Source organism: Gymnogyps californianus, chromosome 28 (assembly GCF_018139145.2).
Source record: "Gymnogyps californianus isolate 813 chromosome 28, ASM1813914v2, whole genome shotgun sequence".
In the NCBI taxonomy this organism is placed as follows: Eukaryota; Metazoa; Chordata; class Aves; order Accipitriformes; family Cathartidae; genus Gymnogyps; species Gymnogyps californianus.
In genome coordinates this window covers 4,138,668-4,160,034 of record NC_059498.1, presented here as the reverse complement: position 1 = coordinate 4,160,034, position 21,367 = coordinate 4,138,668, and the positions used below count along the sequence as shown (strand labels likewise).

General features: G+C 40.5%; 1 protein-coding gene across 1 annotated transcript in view; it reads right to left on the bottom strand.

The window, feature by feature from the left end:
• The window catches only part of TANC2 (tetratricopeptide repeat, ankyrin repeat and coiled-coil containing 2), a 253,232-nt gene that overhangs the window by 149,546 nt on the left and 82,319 nt on the right, over positions 1–21,367 (bottom strand). Inside the window, 3 exon segments of the mRNA XM_050911874.1 lie at positions 3,322–3,501; positions 5,324–5,326; positions 9,043–9,114. Of these exon segments, the coding sequence (XP_050767831.1) occupies positions 3,322–3,501; positions 5,324–5,326; positions 9,043–9,114 (255 nt within the window).

Below are 21,367 nucleotides of genomic sequence, written 5' to 3'. Positions count from 1 at the left end.
ACTGAGGAGGGTCTTTACAAACTGCCAGTCGATGTCCTCCAGAAAAAAACCCAACTTTTTATTTGCTGATATAGTAAATCAGCAGTCATTCAACAGCCATCTCTTTCTGCTGCTGAGGGATTTTTTTGCTTTTTAAATCTCTCAGATTAGTAGTAAATAAGAGACACAGACGATAAGGAATAGTTGAAGAAACGTGACAAATACTATGAATAATAAAGAGCGGAAAGCATTACTTTCCCAGTTCCTTTACATGTTACCTTAATGAAAGCAAACAAATTCCTATAATGACTGCATGAGGATGTAAAATAAACACCTTCCTTTTACAATATCAACAGTAAATTAAACTAATAATTTAAAAAATCATGCTAATCCACCAACGCACTGAAACATACTTTGAATTCAAAGTATATCAGGAGCTCCACTGGAGTCATCAAGACATATATGTGCAAAACATTATCACGTGTTTTCATGCTATACCGGATTGGGTCTAGCCAGAACAGGATGTTTAAAACAGATGGAAAAGGAAAAGAATGCAAGTAGATGACAGACATAGTCATCTTCCCAATTAATTTCCAATAGATTCTTGTGTGTGGCCCCAAAACAGACCTCTGAACAAAACTAGAAGCCTACACTTTTCTTCTCTTACTTTTGTGTAATAACAATTATCTGCATTTTATTGACGTCATCCTGTTTTGTACGCATCTTGTTCAGGTCTAGATTTCATCGCATATAGTTTCCAAACCAGACCAACAGAGGAGTATGCATTTTCACCAGCTGAACGTCTACGGCATGGCTCTACAAGACCACCTCACTGGTGGCTGAGCACACATTTCAGCGAGCTGCCCAAACCCCTGAAGTTTGTATGAATCACCATCCCTTTCTTTGAATTACTACCTGCAAAAGCCACTGCTGGAATTCCGGTATCTGGTCTTTTGAGGAACTACCAGGACACTCCAAACAGCAGCCCTGCCAAATCCAACAAAAGCTTTCTGAGTTTGGAGCTAAACGGAGTCTGATCTGTTTCCACCTGGAAAAAGATCATTAAGAATACATGGAGCTTAATCTGCTAGGAGGAATTGTTGTGATTTTGACGAGTGGGAGGAGGTTAATGTCTGTTGACAAGCCAGATGTCCAGCAGATCTACACCAGGGCAGCTTGCTGAGCAGGCTGGAAGCTGTTAGAGAAATGGAGCTGCAGTGGTATAAGAAAAATGGCTCTTTCCATGGGGTACAGCTCAAACCCTCTGGAAGTATTTCAGAGAAGAGTAATGAACTGTTCAAGTAGATACATGAATATAGTGTTACTCAAAGCTAGAACAGGAGAGCATATAAACACAAAGGATTATAGTCAAAAGAAGGGGACAGAAAGCTAATGAACAAGATAAAGGTACTACAAAGGCCTAAACTATTTGTAAAATATAATGCTTTTCATCCTTTCCTAACTGAAAAAAAGGTCTATGGAACTGGCTAGTATTACCTGCCTCTACTAAGGAAGCCACACAAAAGAAAGAAGAAAACCCCTGCAAGTAACTCAAAAACTAAAAGGAAGAGGAAACTGGATGAATGTGGGGATCATGGGAGAAAACTCAGGAAAAGCAGGAACAAACTAGCTATACATTACACAATAAATTAAACAAGTACAGGTATGCTATGAGAAGAAAAAATAGCCTTGATTTATTTTTCTCATTTTTCACAACCTATGCTTTTCATGGCAGGAAGACTGTGGATTCCAGACCTACCCATTACCGTGTGGCATGACAGGGAAAAAAAACCCCAAAAACAACAAAAAACCAAGCACACACAGAATTTCCATCCCACGAAGTGCTGCAAGCAGCGTATTTGTACCAGAGGAATGTACTGATAACTAGAATAAGAAATAACAAGGTTTTAGAGACACTAAGCTGAAATGGATTGCATTTTGAAATTACTTTTGTAATCTGCTACTGAATTTTATGATTCTAGAAGTCAAAACCGAACTTTTAAAAATCTAGCTTGTTTGAGCAGCTACTCTGGTAAAGCGTAATAGGTTGTGTTCTTAGCTGTTCTGCAAAAGAGAAGGAAATGCCGAAGGACAAACAGAAAGGAGCTCTGAACATCCAGCTGCACAGCCCTGACTCAGGACTGCAAACTGAAGGATATTCTTAAAAAGGAAAGTTAAATAAATTAACATGAAAAGAGCAGAAGGGTAGAACACTGCCAGGGACGACAGGCAGTGCTTCAGAAAAAAACAAAAATCCACAAAACCCCACAAATCCTCCAAGCGTCACATCATCGGCCCTCCTGAAGAACCGGCCTCTGAACTACATAGCTGTTCTCGTTTCCACTAAAAAGTTGGTTTAGGCCTTCACATTTTAAGGCAGAACTTCAGCCATGCTTTAGAAGTTCTTAGTGATGGGAAACTCCTGTTGAAGACAGCTGAGGCACCAAAACTTTTCTTTTAAACTATTTTCATGTCCTTTTATATCTCCTTCTGCCTGATTCTCTTGCACCTCTTGAGATCCACTGCTACTGAACGGGCTCAAACCACCATGAGATCCCGCCAAGTGACTCTGTCACGATTCAGGAACCTCTCCCTCCTGTCCTTTTCAATTTCTCCTTTCACCAGAGGGCAGGGAAAACAAAAGGTACAAAGTGCATCCATCAGAGCTCCCTTTTCGAAGCATAGATCAGATTGTATCAGGTAAAAATTCTTTTTGGAGGTTTCTCTCAGTACAAACGCAGTACACTGGCTGATCGTTTTTAAAGATGGGCACAGAGGGATGCCAGATTTTAGGCAAGAAGCAAGCTTCTCAAAACTGTTACCAGTAGAAATACGATGTCAGGCTTTTAAATGGATGTTAGACTCCAAGTGCTTTTGAAAATCCAACTACTTTAAAATCTCTAGGTGTTCAAACCACAATCCCAGCAGATTAGATAAACAAAACAGTTTAAAAATATGCATGAACTATGAAAAAAAATCACTTTGCTGTATATCATTTTTCTGATGTATTCTCTCGGCATTCAAAATTTTAGCATAAAGTTCTTCAAAATTACTGTAACACTTCCACTGTGCATAAACCACAATACAAAGTGGAACTGAAATACACTCCGCTAGAAATTTCTCAGAAAACTAGAGAATATTTGTAAAACAGAGAGATCATTTTCAGAATAGAAAGATTTCTCTGTCAGCATGAAATCCAATCCGTTCCTGGTTTTGCCTGAAGTAGCTGCTACAATAAACAAACGATGACTTGTATACAGAAGCTTGTTCAAAGTGTTTTCTTACAGATTTTTGCACCAACGGACCTTAAAAGCCCCACTGAACTTTATTTAAAGTCCTTACCAGTTAACTTCTTCACAGGTTGGAGCCGAACACTGATAGACTGATGTGTGAGTAAGGGGGAGGATGGAAGGGAGCGGGACATGCCCTCCATAATCCGAATGTGCTGCATACCTTCGGTCACTGGGAGTGGCGGAATAGCGTAGTCTGGTTCAAAAGCACAGTCGTTCTCTGTGGAGGTGCCTGAAGGGAATATAAAATAAAAAGGAACTGGTTAGAATACAAGGGAGTCTCCTGCTTTTATCATTCCTAGACAGAGGACTGTCTGGCTCGGGTGAGCCCAGCCGCAGAGCCACCTCGCTGCACGGCCGCTCTCAGTCCTGCAGGGAGCAGGGACGGCTGCTTTCTTGTGTTCGTCTTGCACGGTCTTGACACTTCCCTTGAAGAAATTATATTTCTGGAACAGCATCTCAGCACATCTCTTTAGATTATGAACCGCATAACCATGAAGAATTGATTTTGATTTTTTTAAATTTGTCTTTCAGAGTCCTAGAGTCACCAGTTTTAAAAATAATTCAGACAAATCAACCATCCTTTTACTGATAGTTTTTTGTGCATTTAGATTGTGGTTTTATAATTAAAAACCTTCCAGTTGAATTAAATTTCAACATGAAGACCTTTAGCCTAAAAAACAAATCCTCAAACAAAACCAAACAAGAAAAGCCTCCGAAAGCAGCCACCACCTCCAACTCTCCCCTAACAAACGTACAGAAGTGCCCAGAGATGCACAAAGCCTGTAAGGGGGTCACATTACTACAGATCCACATGGAAGACACCAAATAACATGACAACAAGCGGAGATAGAACAATAAAGGCATATAGTGCTAATTGTTGCAATAAATATTAATGACAAATGAAGGGCAGGTGCTCCAGATCAGCAAGAGTTGGGAGCCGTAAGGTTCCTCCCGTTAGCTGCAGAATATGGAAACCTCTGGGTCAAGAACACATGGTTCTCCATCTCTAGTCAATAAGATTAACAACCTAACACAGACAACTAATAATTCATCTGCAAAACCAACTTAAAACTGTTAATGTTACTATGTCATTACAGATAATGTAAGAAGACTACACTTGTGCCACATCTTTAAGAGATGGATTTGAACTTTTAGTGCCTACTGATGTTTTTCCTCCATAAAGACATTCATTATTTGACTTCCATTGGACAGCTGTGCTGTTCTCAATGGCTTGCGAGAATATGTTTAAAAGAGAAAATGTAACTGCTAGGCAGAAGGGTAGACAGACAAAAGTGGGGAGAAGACAAAAGGGTAAATGCCTCAAATACGTGGTACTCCAGAGGAGACGACGGACTAACTTTATTCCAGATACCCAAAGGACAATGTGAACAACCCAACATACTGTTCATGATCAGAGGAAAAACTCATATTGAAATAACTGTCAAAAATCTTGGACAAGTTCCTGAAGCGTGCTAAGAGGTAGCATCATTGGTGGCTAAAATCCATCCACTACTGATTGCCAACTTTCAGGAAAATCTCTCAGCATTTTTGTATCATTCTTTACAAGAAACCAAAACAAACACTAACACACTTTACACATACACTATTTTTGACAGTTCAAAACACAACTACTCTCTTGCTTACTGAACACTTGCCACATTCACAGCAGTTTACTGAACATATATTCAAAGCCTAATCCTTACAGAGGTGGTTTTTTTTTTTTTAACTTCAGTACACTCTAGTAAGTATGCTACAGTTCAATATGTTTTATTCATCAGAGATTGTCATTATTGCCACAACCTATGAGCCAGACACTGATGTTTTTCTATTCATTTCATGCTGCTTTAATTAAGTGTGCACATGAATGCTCTAACGGAGTACATTCCTTTAAGGGGGAACACATCATTGTATTCTTTTTTTTTTTTTTTAATTAAAAGATGCTGTTGCTGACAATATCATGCCTTTTATATATATATACACATACAAATATATATCAATATAGATATAAAATATTTGGCTATAGTCAGAGAAAACTAGAATTACTGCCTTACCACCTTTCCCCTGCAGTTACTACCAGTTCTACGTGAGCAGTGGCTCAGCCTTGCTTCTCAGCCTCAGACCATCCAAGTGAAGCTGCCGTGTGCCCCTGTGACCCACCTACCATCAGCACTGCTTTGTTACAGACATCAAGTCTGTGCTTATGTCCATCTCCAAAGCATTTCATCAGTCCTCTTCAATCACACGCACCGGCAGTACTTTGGTGTGCTAAAACTGCATTCCTCTCGTGTAACTTTGGTGTCCACAAAAGAGGTGTCTATCCAAGCAAGCTGTCTAGAAGCGCTTCTAGAAGGCAGGGAGTTTAGGACAAGATTCATCTAGTGACACGTTTTAGTGTTCTGCTTCAGGAAGAGAAGAATCGCAGCCCAGACACTCCACTGGCTCCATCCATTACCTCTCCATGGACTACAAAGGCAGTTGAGGGCGACAGGCAGCTCCACTGCACCCACCCGCGTTCAGCCAGCTGAGCACCACCCTGGGGTCTCCCATTTGACACACATCTGAGCTACACACAACGACCACAGCTTCAGAGGTAGGAACACTGCCATTTCTCTGATCTCCTTCCATCAGACGTTATGCAGCACATCAGGCAGACAGGACAAATGAGGTACGCTGGAGAAACACATGTGCCCTCAAGAGCAAGCCCAAGTTGTGCACACACACAGCACATGGGACAGTGCTACTGCTCAGCAGAACTCGAAATCTCAAGTTTGATGATCTTGTTTCTAAGTTTTTCCTGCTAATCATCCGAAAGATGCAGTGGCTCTTTTAGTGCAGTTGGGCATAATTTTTCCAGGAGGGTATAATTTGATAGCATGCTGCTAATATAGCAAAAAAAAATTGACTTCTTCCAGCTGTGCACTGCCAATTGTAATTACTGGCTCCATATATAGCTTACTTGACATAAGCTGATCGAGGACCTTGCTTTTTCCAGGGTTATTGTGAGCTGAACACCTCTGCTGACTCTGCAAGCCTATTCATAATCACCTGCGAGTGCCAGGAAAGGCAAACCAGCATCGGCATCGACAGAAACAAGCTACAATGTTTTTTCAAAATACATTTGGTGCCAGACACAAAAAAAAGATTTGCTATCATTGATTTTGATTCTTAAAAACAAAGTTCAAATTTTCTCAGGCTAGATTTTGGGGTTTGAGGGAACTATAAACACTAGGCATCTTCTCCAACTTAAGGTCTGGGAAAGACCTAAAAGTCTGTGTGCATTTCACTGGTTATTACGGTGTAAGCTTGCAGTATCTTTGACCAATCTTTACCTAAAACCGAGGGCAACTGGGGGCAGCATCTTATATAGAAATAAAAGTAATGACATCTTTGCAAAGTTTCCAGGAGTATTTTCCCTCTTAAAATTCAACTGCTTTACAACAAAACCAGTGAACTCACAAAATACCCACAATGTACTATTTTCATTCCACAGACATCAAAATTTCTCTCTCATCCTTGACAGAGCAAGCAAACACACAAACAAGGTCATTGAAACAGTCTTAAATTTGTTTCAGTGAGAAAGAATATTGGGTTTATCAAACCCGCAAATCAGGGATCATTCATGGCTGAACTGGAACTTTGTCAGTTTGTCTATAAAATATATTTAAATAAAATGTTACTGCAAAGTGCATATTTGAACTAACAAACTATTTCTTGAAGTTTTCCAAGATAATAAAGCTTTACAGACAGCTGTAATACTTGGGCATCACACGTGGCAACATGGAATTTTAAACACAAGTAAGACGACTGCCTCATTTCAGGTGGCTGGTTTATCTGAGCATAATAAAACCCCTTAACCCATCATTATGAAAAATACATGTTAACATGTGCAGACAGATAGCAACTTATGGACACAGAACAGGGCAAAGTTAAAGATAATACTTTTATGGAGCAAAGAGACTTCTTATTCCACACCATAGAAAGCCTGCATCTACAATTGCCTCCATTGATCCAAATGGAAATACTTGGCGCAGAAGCTTCTTTCTCCAAGAAGTTGGAAGTATTTTTTTACCTGTTTCCCCCTCTACTCCCTCTCATACTGAAACTTCTTGCTAGCTACTGCAATTCCTGGAGTCATACTCACTGAGGCAAACAGATACAGGTTGGTCATTCTTTGGCAAGTATTTGCAAAAAAAGCCCCATATCCTCTGCCCAAAACTGGTCCTTTTCCACAGCAGCCGAGATGCTGAATAAATAGGCTGAAATGTAACCTGAGAGAACAGAGTGTCTGAAATGAGCGTACGGAAACCCAGCAGGCAACTCCCATCAGCAGCTGCATCTGAGCTGCTGTATCTTGTAACAACAAACCAACGGACAAAACCCAGACAAATGAAAGGACATCACAGGGACTAACGGCAGAGAAAGCGGGCAAGGCTTAGCCTGCAGAAGTAACACAACAGCAACTTTATCTGAGCTAACAGTGTCTGGAAAAGAGCAACCATTCATTCTGTAGTCTCAAAGCACAAAAATGCTACTTGTATGCAAGCTATCATGGGGTATGTGCAGTTATAAATTCCCTTGTTCCTTCCTAATTTTATTTTAACTCTTCTATTTTCAAGTAAGAAAATTTAAAATAATAAATTTTAAAATAGTAATAAAAAGATTCTATGTTAATAGAGCAGTTTCAGCTGTTCACGTTTCACATGGCTTCAGGGTTTTAACTCTAAATTCCGATCCCCCTAATTCTGATCGCAGGCTTCAATCACTTGCAATAATTTTGCCTGGGCAACACTGGAATACTGCCAAAAAAGAACAATGCTCTGGAGAAAATGTCTCCATAATAATTCATTAGGACACCATGACAACAACAGACTTGAACCTAAATGAAAGGAAAATTACTGCTGCAATCCCAAAGAGAAAATAAGTCAACGCACATAGTACCTACTAGAGCCTTGCTTCCAAAAAATGCTTCTTAGTCTCAAGAGCTGTGTGAAAATACCAGCATTTTCACAACCCTCACAAATGAGCAAATGCTTAAAACTTTAAGTAAGCTACTTCAAAGGACACATAAGCCAGCACAGATCTAAGAGCTGCTGCTGTCAGTGACAGAAATCCCCATTACACAGCTCTAGTGGTGGTTTTAACCACCAAGCCTATTGTGAATGATGGATACTGAACAAAAGAGTTTGTAGAATCATTATTTAAACAATACAAAAACTATTTTTAATACTCTCTCTCTAGGACCTTTTGCCCTGTTCCCGTAGGATAAAACAAAACAAAGCAAAAGACATAACACGGGGCTGTTCAGCTCCAGGCAGGAACGCACAGGTCCCCTCTCTATCACATCACGGGGTTTGGGGGCAAGGATAACCTGGTTATTGAGAACTTGCCGGCTTCTCCCCTTTGCAATCGGGGGGAAGGCAAGCGGTCGCTGAGTGGCCTGTTGATTTGCACCGGTATGTGCTGAAGACTTCTTACACCACCAGCTCCAACAACCGCCCTTGCATAAAGCTCTGTCCCCTCGTCTGCAAAATGGAGATGCCATACACTCTACAGGTACGCCTGCGCTGTGTCATGAATTAGTCTAAACTCCTTCAAACTATACAAAGATAGTTTGTTTTGTGAATATTAGTAAATTTGTAGCTATGTGGATAATAACCATGGCTACAAAACTCCACCAGATTACAGAGTCTTATGAAAAACACAACATGTATATATAAAAGGTGAACAAATGAGAAACGAGTCACTGAGGCAGAACAACACTAACGTTTACCTTGCCCAGATCGGCTCTGACGGGAGTCTACACTTGCCTGTCTTCGGTCTGGTGGCTCCTCGTTCCCTCCATCTGCATGAGAACCAAAACAGCAGAAGTAGAACATCATAGTGGACAGGTCAGGCAGATGCAACTTTTCCTTGAGTACCATCACCTATCTTGTAGGAATAGCAGAACAAAAGGTCCCTCTTGCAGACTGAAACTGGGGCAAACTGCTGGCTGACTCCTTTGCTGTTCCTTCCAGTTTCTCCCCAGCTCACTGCAAATGAAATCTGTGAGGTCCTCAGGATATAAGTAGGCTTTTAATTTCTCCTACTGACCCCACAGACATTTGAATGAAATAGTAACCAAATTGTGCATCTTCAATCAGTTCCTTCACTTTGGACCATTATATCAAAATATAAAAAATATTAAGCATTTGAAGAAAGAGATCCAGAAAAAAGAAAAAAAAAAACCCAAAAGAATATTCTTTGAAATTGTTTCCCTTTAAAATTATTTGTCAGCTAAAAAACGGGAAGGCTGGGAAGAACAAAACCACTCGCATTATATCCTCTTGAAACTGTTTAGGAAAGCAGCTATAGTTAACAAATAACAAATCCATCTGGATAAATGTAGAGTGGGACATTGTGTACAATATTATACAATTAATTACATGCTGGCCTTCATTGATCAACTGACCAGATTAGAAACAATAGATATGCACATCAATATAGATGCTTGAGTACACAGGGTTTATGCCAGCTGACAGCAAAAAGAAGTCTAGCTATGCAGATTGTGAAAAAGCAAAACCAGGCATTTAAAATGCAGGATGTATTTCAGCAGTTATTCCATCTTATGGCAGGGGAAGGGGAAGCTTTTAGAATCTTTAAAAATAGTTTTGAAATAACTGAATTCTTAAAGAGCTGTTTAAAAACTCAATAGTCAATTTTAGCATTTATACTTTTTGATTATACTAAAAGCAGCTGCACTCTGATATGTTTGTATCTATGTATATCTATATATCCCCAGAGTTACTTGTTGGACAGGCCTGTTATGCCATAAAGTAATTCAACTTTATCAACTCATATTACATGAGTTACATCTGTTAGTCTGGCTTGAAAGGTAAGTTGTGTATTGGAGCACAACAGCAGAACTGGTACGGTGACCAAAAATGTAAGTCCACCCCCACCCCCGAAAAAAGCAGGAGCACAGCCCAGGCCATGGAGAGGTTTTCTGTTTCCTCTTCCCTTGGCAAAACACTTCCAGCTCTCAGTTTCCCTGAAGCAATGTTCAGGCACCTTGAATGGGTGCCAGCAATGCAATTTTCTGTCACCTTTGCATTCTTCCCTGCTCATACAACAGCTGCACATAAAGGTCAGCCTCCGAAATCCAGCTAAAGCAACCTAGAAATCCTTTATTTTATGTCAACTGCTCATGCCCCAATGAGCCATCACAACTGCCAGGCATCAAGGAGGCCACAGACCACAACATTTTCCCTGTTCACTTTTCTATTCTGGTTGCAAGAAGGATGTGACATTGCAAATATGACTGCAATTTTGACCTATTCAAGGAGCCCTTATTAGTCTGGAGATACCTGCTTGGGGTTAGTTACACTGAGTCTTTCTACAGTCCAGCTGGCATAAAAGAATATTAATAGATCACTGTCTCTGTAGTTTTACTTGTAATACCCAATGTTGGTTTTGAACACTGCTTTGCATAGATATAATCATCATGCCTAAAGGCCCACAGCTACGAGCCCACATGGACAACCTCTAAGTCATGAAGAAAACAAAAAACCTTTGAGTTCCAAACATAAATACACAATGCAAGATAATTATAAGGATTGGAAGTTTCAAAAGACAAGGGTTACAAACAGAAAGTCACAGTATTAAAACCAGGAGTAAAACCCTGTATTTATCAAAAGCCACATAATCATCATCAAAAGACAAACTCAATATTTATTTTCTTTTGCATAGTTATTGTGAGTGACGCTAAATGAACACCTTGCCAGGGCAGCCCAGCTAATCCACAGGCGGGTCCTGGCAAACCTTTCCCACTGGTATGGAGCTGGCAAGAGGCTGGACTGGTTTTGATGGAGGTGGACTCTAACGGAGGAGATGCTGCAGGATGCGACCTCGCAGGAGATCACGCATGCAAAGGTCCGGTCACGTGGCAGAGATGGACCACACGGCCCCTGCCATGAGAATAACCCAGGAGGTCCCCATGGACAGGAAGATACAACACAGTTGGGTTCAATTACATTTAAAAAAACCTCTGAAATAAGACTTCAAAATCTAATGCAATGTTTGTTTTTAAAACTATGGTAAAACGAAGGAATGTTTGGTGACACGAATCTGGTCTGTAAGTTTTTCTTCAATTCACAGAATAACTTTTTCCATAGTGCTTTGCAATAAGATTTAGACAACAGCTTAGCTCTCATTTCAGTTAAGTACTTTTGAACACCAAAGGCAGCTGATATTTCATTACGTTAATAATACAGTTCCACTACCATAAACAGATGTTCTAAATTAACTTTAAAATGCCCTTATTCTAATTCACCTCAAAGAGCTACATAATACCCAAAAACTCTAATATATGCCTGACACAGATGGAAGAGTTTTGAAAGTTAGGAAAAAAGGACTTTAAGGACTAAACTGGGCTTAAAACGTAAGAGCCTAGTAAGGGATGCCTGACCTCTCCAGTTGCTGGGTGGGATGAATTCTGGAGAGGAAGGAACAGACCAAGTATGAACCCATGCTCACTCCAATTTTTTTTTTCCCCCCATATAACTGGGCTCTTTTAAAAACACACGTTGCCCTCCTGCATCATTCCCACTCCCTCAGATCTCCGAAGTTCCTCCCTCCTCACCCAGCTGGGTTTACATTCCCACCTGCTTCAGACCTGTTTGTTTCAGACAAACTTGACCTAGCACCATTCCCCTACCCCCCACATTCAGAAGATTAGTGAAAAATAAAACATCATTCTCTGGGGACCTGTAACTGCTCTCAGCAACAAGAGCCACCATCACCCGGTGTTGGACTGGAGACTGAGAACAGGAAAGCATCTCTTGCTTTTACGACATGAGGTGCAACAGGGAAACCAGAGTACCAAAGCATCAACCTGCATTTTATCACAACTGGTTTGCAGCTCTTTCAAAATTTGGCTCCCCCATTAACAGGAGCAACACAGTTTTTCCTTGACACCGTTTTTGCCAGGAAGGAAAATCAAGCTGCTGTTTGGAAGACAGAAGGCTTTTACCCAGTAGCTTTACCAGAAATCTAAATCCTACTTGGATTTTCTACAATTGAATAAATCTAAGAGACAAGCATGTTCTTTATTTTAAAAGAAAAAACTGTTAGCTTTTAGCCCCAAACGAGCAGGTTTGGGTCTCTCGGAAGTCAGCTTCCCTACTGAAGTGAAGCAGGTATTTTCTAAGTGCAGTAAATTTACAAAATACATGATGGGACCTTAAAGAGATACAATACCAACCCACCAGTGGCAGTACTGCTGGAATACTTCATGCTTAAATAGGAATTAATCTATTTAAGATCACTTGGAAGGACAAGATCTCTCCTGTACAGTCACTTGGATGTAACAAAACCAGTACTCGCGCTTTGCGAACAAGCATTAACCAAGGTAGCAGAGCTGATGGCCTGCAGGCCCAGTGGTCCCGCTCTCTAACGCTCTTCAACACTCAACAGTGGGATGCAAAATGGTGACAACTCGTTGCCAAAGCCATTAGGTTTGAGAAGAGGAACCGCTGCACAGGATTCAGAGCCTGGGATGGATTTCTCCGGTAGTTTGCAAGTTACACAATATATTAAGGGGGAGACAAAGATCACAGTAAATTAACTTCCCAAATCAATTTAGGAGGCTGGGAAAGGAAAAAAGAAATCTGATGACTCAGCATATATTATGTCTTTAGTCAGCATGCAATTGCACTCACCCGTTGCTGCTGCATTTGGTGCAGCTGCAGTAAAAGCTGTAGCTTGGGTGAAACACAGCATAATCTAATGGGCATTCTCAAAACCATTCAGTGGCTTTTAATGAGGAATATTTTGAGAACAAGCATAGCCGGTGTAAAGCTGTCCCTCTCACAAATGTACAGAAGTGCATGTGCATGCACACTTAATGTGCATAAATAAAACCACAGGTTCACTGCATTAACATAAGGCAGCCTGACAGGCATGGGGCTGTTTCGGGAAGCCCTCTACCCTCTACCCTGTGGACCACCGACCCTTCCCATCTGCCGTGCCCTGTATATTCAAGTAAAAGCAGCAGAAAACATGGAGCCTCCCGCAGGCAGATCCAGGCAGGACGGATCCTCCAGGGCAGAGCGGCACCTTCTCCCTCACAGGCAGGAATTGCAAAATGATGAATACTTGCAATAAAATATAAAAAAATACAAACAAATCAACGCCAGGTAGTGGAGAAGGCTGGTACCTGCAGAATTTAAAATGTGTGGCGAAAAGGCAGAGGACTGCAGGAAGATAAGGAACAGCCCGCAGTTAAGAGTTGAACGATTGAACTATTTAATTCTTTCCTCTCTTTGCTACAGATCAAAATTTTGAGCTCACTCCATTCCCTGCAGTGGAGGAGCAAGGTTACCAGGGAACAATACCATACATAATTAAAGAGTTATCTTAATATACATGCAAAAAAAAGGGGCAAATTACTGTTGCTAAGGGAACATTAATTCTCACGTTTTCGAACTTCGAGTGCTCAAGTTTACAGTCTTGATAGTGTTCACCTCTGTGTGCATATCAGGACTCTGTCATTCCAACAATAGTGTTAGTTATTTTATTTACGCATGATTTTAGGTAGTTGTTAGTATTTGCTTTAGCAATACCTATTATTTATAGGCATGACCTACTATTTGCACAATAGTTTGCAGACAGTATCACTCATGGAAGTGCAATCAACTCAGTTGCTGTAACAATTGTCAGCATGGTGAAACACCACAGTTATTGACAAAGCCTCAGATGCAACATCTGAAGGAGGTCACCAAAAGTAAATCAGTTGTGAAATCATTGCTAGAAAACACAGATATCTGTGTTAATTTAAAATAAAGATCAGAACAGACCGAGATAAACCTGGTTAAGGAGCTTCTAGAGAAGTTGTCATGAGAAACAGAAAACAGTTATTTTTTGCAAATGCCACAAGGGAAGCGAGCGACATAGTAAAATATTGGCTCAGTAATCCATATTCTCTTGTATCTAGCAATGAGAGGGAGGAAAACTTTTGTGATTTTTTATTTTTAAGTATCTAAGTGTTAAGAAAGTCCATTAAGATTTACACATTAGTTTAATTTCAGAAAGATGCTGTCTCATCAGCATCTAACATCCCTCCAACTGAGATGTTAGACAGAAACCGGGGTCAGAAATCCAAAGAGGGCCGTCCGAGTGGCTGATTATGTGGCAAGCATACAGCAAATAGTAATAGCTACTAATTCTTTCTCTCAATTACAAAGAGATTAAGTAATCTCAACAATCATGTTTAGTAAAAGCTTCAGAAAAGCAGTCTCTCCTACTATAAATGGGTCTGAGAAATGCCTGCTCCCCGTTCTTCCTCGCCCGCTTGTCTCTTCCCCCCCAATTCTACCAGTTCTCCATTTAAAACCACTGACACAACAAATCCTCCCCAATACACCGAACAAGTGTATTCTTTGAACGGACTGCTCACGAAGGGAAAAGAAAATCCCAAGGGTTTCAGCAATCCTACTAAATCCTCTGCACAAAGCACTGCATCGCAATTAGTAAGACCGGTCTGCAAATACGAGCAAGGTGCATCTGCAACAACACGATCTGATTGATGTCAGCAAGTAACACAGCACCTTCAGCATCACCTCGCTGCCAGGTGCTCACATTAAAGGCAAAGACAACAAGTTTTAAATAAAATAAAGTGCCAGCAGCCCAATATTCCCGTTCCCCTATTTAATTAGAACAGCATCTAAAACACACAACGTGACTAAACGTCTTCCCAGTTCCGTTATCTGACAAAGCAATTTTTAACGCAGAAAAATAAAAGGGTGGGTCAGCCTGCTTTACGCATGCTGGGAAATCTGCTGCAAGAACTGACTGCATTAGATGTGCCGTTGCTCTAATGGCAACTGACAGAGCGCACTCCGCTATAATAGCTTATAAATCAATACTTTAAATCTGCATCGTATCATTTGGAAAACACAGAAGACTCACACAAAGCCAGTCCAGCAGTTAGAAACTGATCTGATTCCAGTCCAGCCTGGCATCCCTGCGGAAGGAAAGGTCTGCCTTGTGCACGGCACAACGTAAGGCGATGTGGCTCCCAACTGCCATCGTGCTCCCAAAACAGACACAGGCAAAAAAACCAAAACCCAAAAACCAAAAACAAAAAAAAACCTGCCACAGGGGGTGAAAGCACGCCGGATCAAGTGTGCGGTGACGGCAGCCGGAGCGGTCCCAGGACCTCACGGCACGGCTGCTGCGGGAGGGAGCGCTGGGTCCCGTCCCCGGAGCCTGCAGCGGCTCAGCCCAGCGTAGGAGAGGCAGTTGCAAATCTTGCTCTCAGCAATCCCGATGGATTCCAGCCAGGCTAAGGAAGGACATGTGCCAAACGCAACTGCCTGCTGCTCTCCGAGGGGTGATCCGTGCCTGGAAAGAGGCAAAACGTACCCAAACGGAGCAAGAGGGGAGAGTGGACTGAGTCTGGTACTTAAAAGAGTCATTTTAATCAACAATTCTTCCTGATTATTTAGTTTGTGAGGGGGTCTTCTGCTTCAGAAAACAAATATAAAAATTATTATTGTGTTAAAATTAGTACTATTATAAAAATTATGATAAAAACTACTAAGAACTGCATTAATGTACTAACAGAATAAAGCATCCACCCCCACCAAAACAACTCCCCAGTGGGAGTGCTGGGGTGCGTGGGGGTGTGTGGTTGTGGGTATTGAGGGTGGAAGATTTTTACTGATGGAACTATAGGACAGACCTGGGTTATTCATCGTCGTATCGTTAAAAAAGAGCTCCGACCATTTTCCAACATGTTGAATCTCTTATGAACAACTCTTATAATTCACACAAATCATAAAAGACATACACATTTATGTGTAGAATTATTTTTCTGCAATTAATGTTCAAGATAATGGTATTTAAACTAATTCTAATTCCTAGACTTTTACACATACCAGATGAACAGATCTTCATTCAGTGGCCGAGAGCACACACCAAAAGCAGGTATTTTTCAGAGGTAAGCTAAGCAGTGAAATTTCGAAATGTCAAAAAGGAAAGAGCCCACCTCAATTACATCACTGCCCTGACACAAAAAAAAAGAAGAAAACACCCAACAAAACAATAAAAGCTTTTCAGCTGTGTACAGTTTATTATGCAAAGCAATGGGAGATGGAAGTCACAGAAATGTTTTCATAAATATAATGCTGCATTTGGTAATAGTTAATCCATGGGCTAGCAAAAGACTTTCTTCCTTTTTTGCAAACAAAATGTTAGTATTTAAGAACATGGAAATGCCAGGCTGTGTTCTGAAATACTTTAGCTAAAGTGGAAAATTAATATACATTTAATACAGATAAGGGGTTTTACTTCATTATATGTTAAATATAGTCCCACTAGACATAGGAGCAATAAGCAAATGAGGAGTCGGTACTGACATAAGGTATGCACTGACTCCAAGTGAGTCCATGGTTTGAAAACATTGAATATCATAAAATGTTCAAAATTATGAACAAATTATTTCTGGAGTCATGGCTGTAACAGGGCATGATGGAATGCAGAAACCTAGTATTATTGCCACTTTGTTAATACACCTAAAGACCAGAATACAAGTACACATACTGGCTTGGTTATTCCATTAAAGCGTATGAAATTACATTACAGATTTTATCCATAACTATAAAAATGTGTGCACTTTAAAATGGCATTAATAAGTACATTATCTAAATTTATAAACAAAGGCCAGCTACCCTCAGTATGTATATTGTATCCAAGCTCATTAAGAAACAATCTCAAGAGGAGAAAGCGATCTGTAGGGAAAACATCATTCTTTAATTTGTCCAAATGGCTGTGAGAAAGGGCAAAAGCAGACGTACGGGGACTCTGAATAGTCAAGGTGAACACAAAAGATCACCCAGAAGCCAGCCTACCCCGACTCAATTCAGAATCTCAAGACTGGTTGTTCAAAAATGTATATTGGAAGCATGCATCTTCACACTGAAGATTTCAGTGACTTCTTTTTACTTTTATTCATTACCTTTTTATTAAAAGAAGTCTGAAACAGCCATGATCTTTTAGATAGAATAAAACTTAAAATTCACCATCACTCTTAATTTCTCTAATGTAGACATCCCTAGGTAGATCAAATATATACCGTGACGATTCTTCTGAAAAAAGGCATATTTGTTTAAAAACAGGAACCAAAAAAAAAAGACAGGATGCAAACTCAATATAAAATTCGATTAGTGAAGTAAATTTTCAAAAGAATTGGACTTGTTCAGGCTCCCTAAGTTCCATTCACTGTCAGTAAGATTTGGGTTAAATCATATCAGTGCTTCTAAAAATTCAGCCAAATAAGCAAGTTCACTGCATTTTAGCTGAGTAATTTTGTTTAGATTTACTGTTCAAATTCTCAGTACTTGGCCCTAAAACTGTTTTGATGAACAATCTTTCAATCTAGTTACTAAAAGGGATAGAAGGAGCCTCACTTGTTCACTATTTTAATCATTTAAATAAATGTAAAGCTGGTCTTTTTGGAAACTACATAAAAGTTAATGGGGCAGTGTAGGAAGTAATCAGCTGAATGTAATGTTTACTGTCACTGAATCAGAAAGGTACTAATTTGCAGCAATCTACGTGCATCAACTTATAATTATTTTTCTGAAATTATGTTTCAAGCTCCTATGGGGGCAATACAGAATCACCCAGGATGAGCAGATAAGAGCCACGGTTACAACTTTCAGAGAGGAGAAAAAGAAGCGCTCGCCTCTTCAGAAGTCATTGTAAGGAAACACAAACATGGATAGAAGAGATGGAATTTTATCCACCCACTCAATAAAGGCTGGGGAACCACAACGGATGGCTTGAAGAAAGCTGATCAAACCACCAGAGTCAGATATAACTTCACTGACGTGGGATTAAATGTAAGCATTATCTATTTTACAACACAAGACAATAAATAGGTTTAATAATTGGACATAATATTGATTTGATGATAGAAAATACATTTTTCTCAGAATTTGTGAGCAAATACTTAAAATAGTGTTTTGATAATTGTTTTGGAAAAAAAATTAAGATTTATCCTTTTATACACAGGAGATGGAAAACACAGTCAATGATAAAACATTTATTTCGGACAAAATATCTGCTTCCCTATCAAAATCAGAGGACCTGATAACTCACTCAGAGCACCATCTAGCAAAATATTATTACTGCACCATTTTGCATTTTACTTCTAACTTTTATTTTTGTTCTGACCAGTAGATGAAGACCTTTTGTTAACAAACCATGTGACACCCAGAAGATAAATGAGGTTAACAGGTAAATGAGGTATGTTGCGTCCACAGACTGTTAACCTGGACCTTCTTTCCCCCGAATTTTTCTTTCTTAAAAGCAAACTGCACCACTACCACCACTGCCCAGGCAATTTCTCTAAGCCCAGGGGGTCTTATGACAGGTTCTTCATTAGCAAATCAGCATTATATCACACAACAAAAATGTAACTCCGACCCGAGGAACACACTTTAGAATCCAAACTTCCAACATCTGCAGCGCAGACAACTCATGCTGGAAAACCAGTACAGAAAGAAACCATTTCAGCCAAGATGTCAACACTCGTGCCTTGATCCTTGCTGCTGCTGCTATTGACTGAGTAGGCAGCTTGACCCATAGCAGGGCATTTTTGATCTAACACACCAGAATTTGTAGCTTGGAGTTATTGAATGTTATCTTACGAGAAACTTTGTTAAAGATGCCCATCATTAGGTATTTGGGCAGAACCAGCCAGTTGGAGAAGTCACTCTGAAGTAGTTAACACCTGGACACTGTGTCAACCCTGCTCCTGTGCAGAGAGAAGAGAGATGGGACCATCCCTTCCCCCTTCCCCCTCTCCAAAGTATAGCTTTTCACTTACTGCTGTGACTATCCTTGGGTTGTTTCAACCATGGTGAAATGGAAACCCATCTTCATAACTGCTTGGAGGAGCAGAAAGCATACCCCTCCCAGGCACCCTGCTCTCACCCTCCCAGCAGCAGTTTCTCCCCAAGCCTTGCCACCTCCCATGGACCTCACCAGCTGCTCTGACATGCACGTGGGCTCTCTCCCACTCTGCCCAAACGTGCCTCAGGCTTTTTCCAACTCATCATAAATGTGCCTCAGGCACAATGCCCAGAAGAGCTTCCACGGCAGGGAAACAGCTTCAATTATCCTTATTCAGTAACCCAGCAGCTCCTATGAGGCATAATCTAGAGCTAAAAGTTAAACAGAAAGATATGAAAACAAACATTTACATTAAAGCACAAATTGTTTCTTTTCTGGCAGCGGAACAAAATATCATTCTAGTCATTTGAAAGATGTGGTCTCCTATATTTTGGGATAAGGAAGTCTTACTTTCAAACTGAATTAGCATAGAATTAAATCTGGCGTTAGCACACACAAGCAGAATGAGTTATGAATTGTCACACCTTCTAATCAGAATAGACGTAATAATAAATATGGGGGGGGAGGGGGGGGAGAGGTAGGAAAACGTAAAAATAACCAGAATATTTCAAAAGGCGATCAAAGACCAACTCTACAGACAGTACAGTCGTTCATTTTTTAAAACTCGTTACAAGGTGGGAAAGCCCTTTGCTCTGCATGCGAGAGCTTTCGGTGTCTGGTGGGGAAGCGTACACATGTTGGAGACAAGGGAAGGGGACAAGAGCAGAGGAGGATCAGCGATGACTGACTTCTGAATTCCCTCCTTGTCATCACTGACTCAACATGCTTTCGCTCTCCATCTGTAAATTATGAAATACTTGGATACTCTAATAATGCTGTCTGGGACCTTTAGCAACCACAAGCATTTTCAGCTTCAAATAAAAAGCATGACAGATATACTAATTATTCCAATTGACTGAATTAACTAAAACCAATTAACACTATATACAACATATGCTTTTCTTAACAGTTACAACAAGAGTTACCTATTTTGTAGGGCAAATTTTGTCTTTGCATTTGTGTGTGTTCCTCTAATTAAACGTTCAAACAGCGTTTTTAGAAAGGCTTAGTGGTCATCTGTCCTAAAATTAGTTGAGAAATTGGTACAAGTGACTGAAGCTCAAAATAGGTTATTCTGACGACAGGCAGTCTGCTGCTAGCACTCAGTGATCCCTGAACGATGACAGAAAGAGAACAGTGAAAGGGATTTATTATGAATTCAAAGCCCTATTGCATAGGAAAAAGGCTCCGAAATCCCCCAAACCCATAACCGACACAATGAAAATATCATTTTGGCCTTGGCTGAACCCATGGGAATCTAAACGCGATCCAAGCTCTTTCCCTGAGAATTAACCAGAGCACCGTACCCACTCCGAGCGGGTGACGCTCCCCATATGCCGCTGCTGTACAGCGCCTGGAGACAGAAGGCAGTAACTGCATGGAAAAAGCAAACCTGCACACAGGCATGGGAATGCTTCAAACAACAAGGCTGGCTCCTGCTGTTGCCTCTGAGATGCTCTGCTCAGTGGCTGTCCCACCTCCCTAGGAAAGCACAAGCACAGCCTACCAAAATCCCAACCGAAATATTTCAAGTATTGGCAAAGGTTTAAGTTAACCTTGTTTTTAGAACTCAAAACTTTTTTTCTTGTATAACGCTAGTACACCATATTTTATAGTTAGAGCTGCTATGGCCAATGTGTTCTTCCTACACCTTTAATTAGTTTCATAGCTACCAAAATGTTAATTTTGTCACACAGCGTAAGGAGGCACTGTTGTTAACGCTCCTCTCGGTGATTTTCCCAAGATCACAGAGTAAATCAACGACAGTCAGCGGCAGCGTTCAGACTGCGAGTCCCTGCTTTCACCTGCGGACTGCAACGCTTTGCCTACCCACAGGTACTTAATTCCATTACCTTGGCCAACCGTATTGATTCATCTATGACTTACTACAGGAAACTGATTTTTTGGCAGAGCGTACCGGCACTTTTGTACTAGGATTTGTCACAATTAACATGCAGTTTGAAATGGAGGTCTTCCAGCTTTAAGTGTGCATGTGATAATCACCGTGGTATTGTCACAATTAAACATACTTGGACAGGCTGGTATGAAAACTGTTATCACTCTCCAAACAATGATGTGGTTTTTAGTACTGAAGAAAGTCA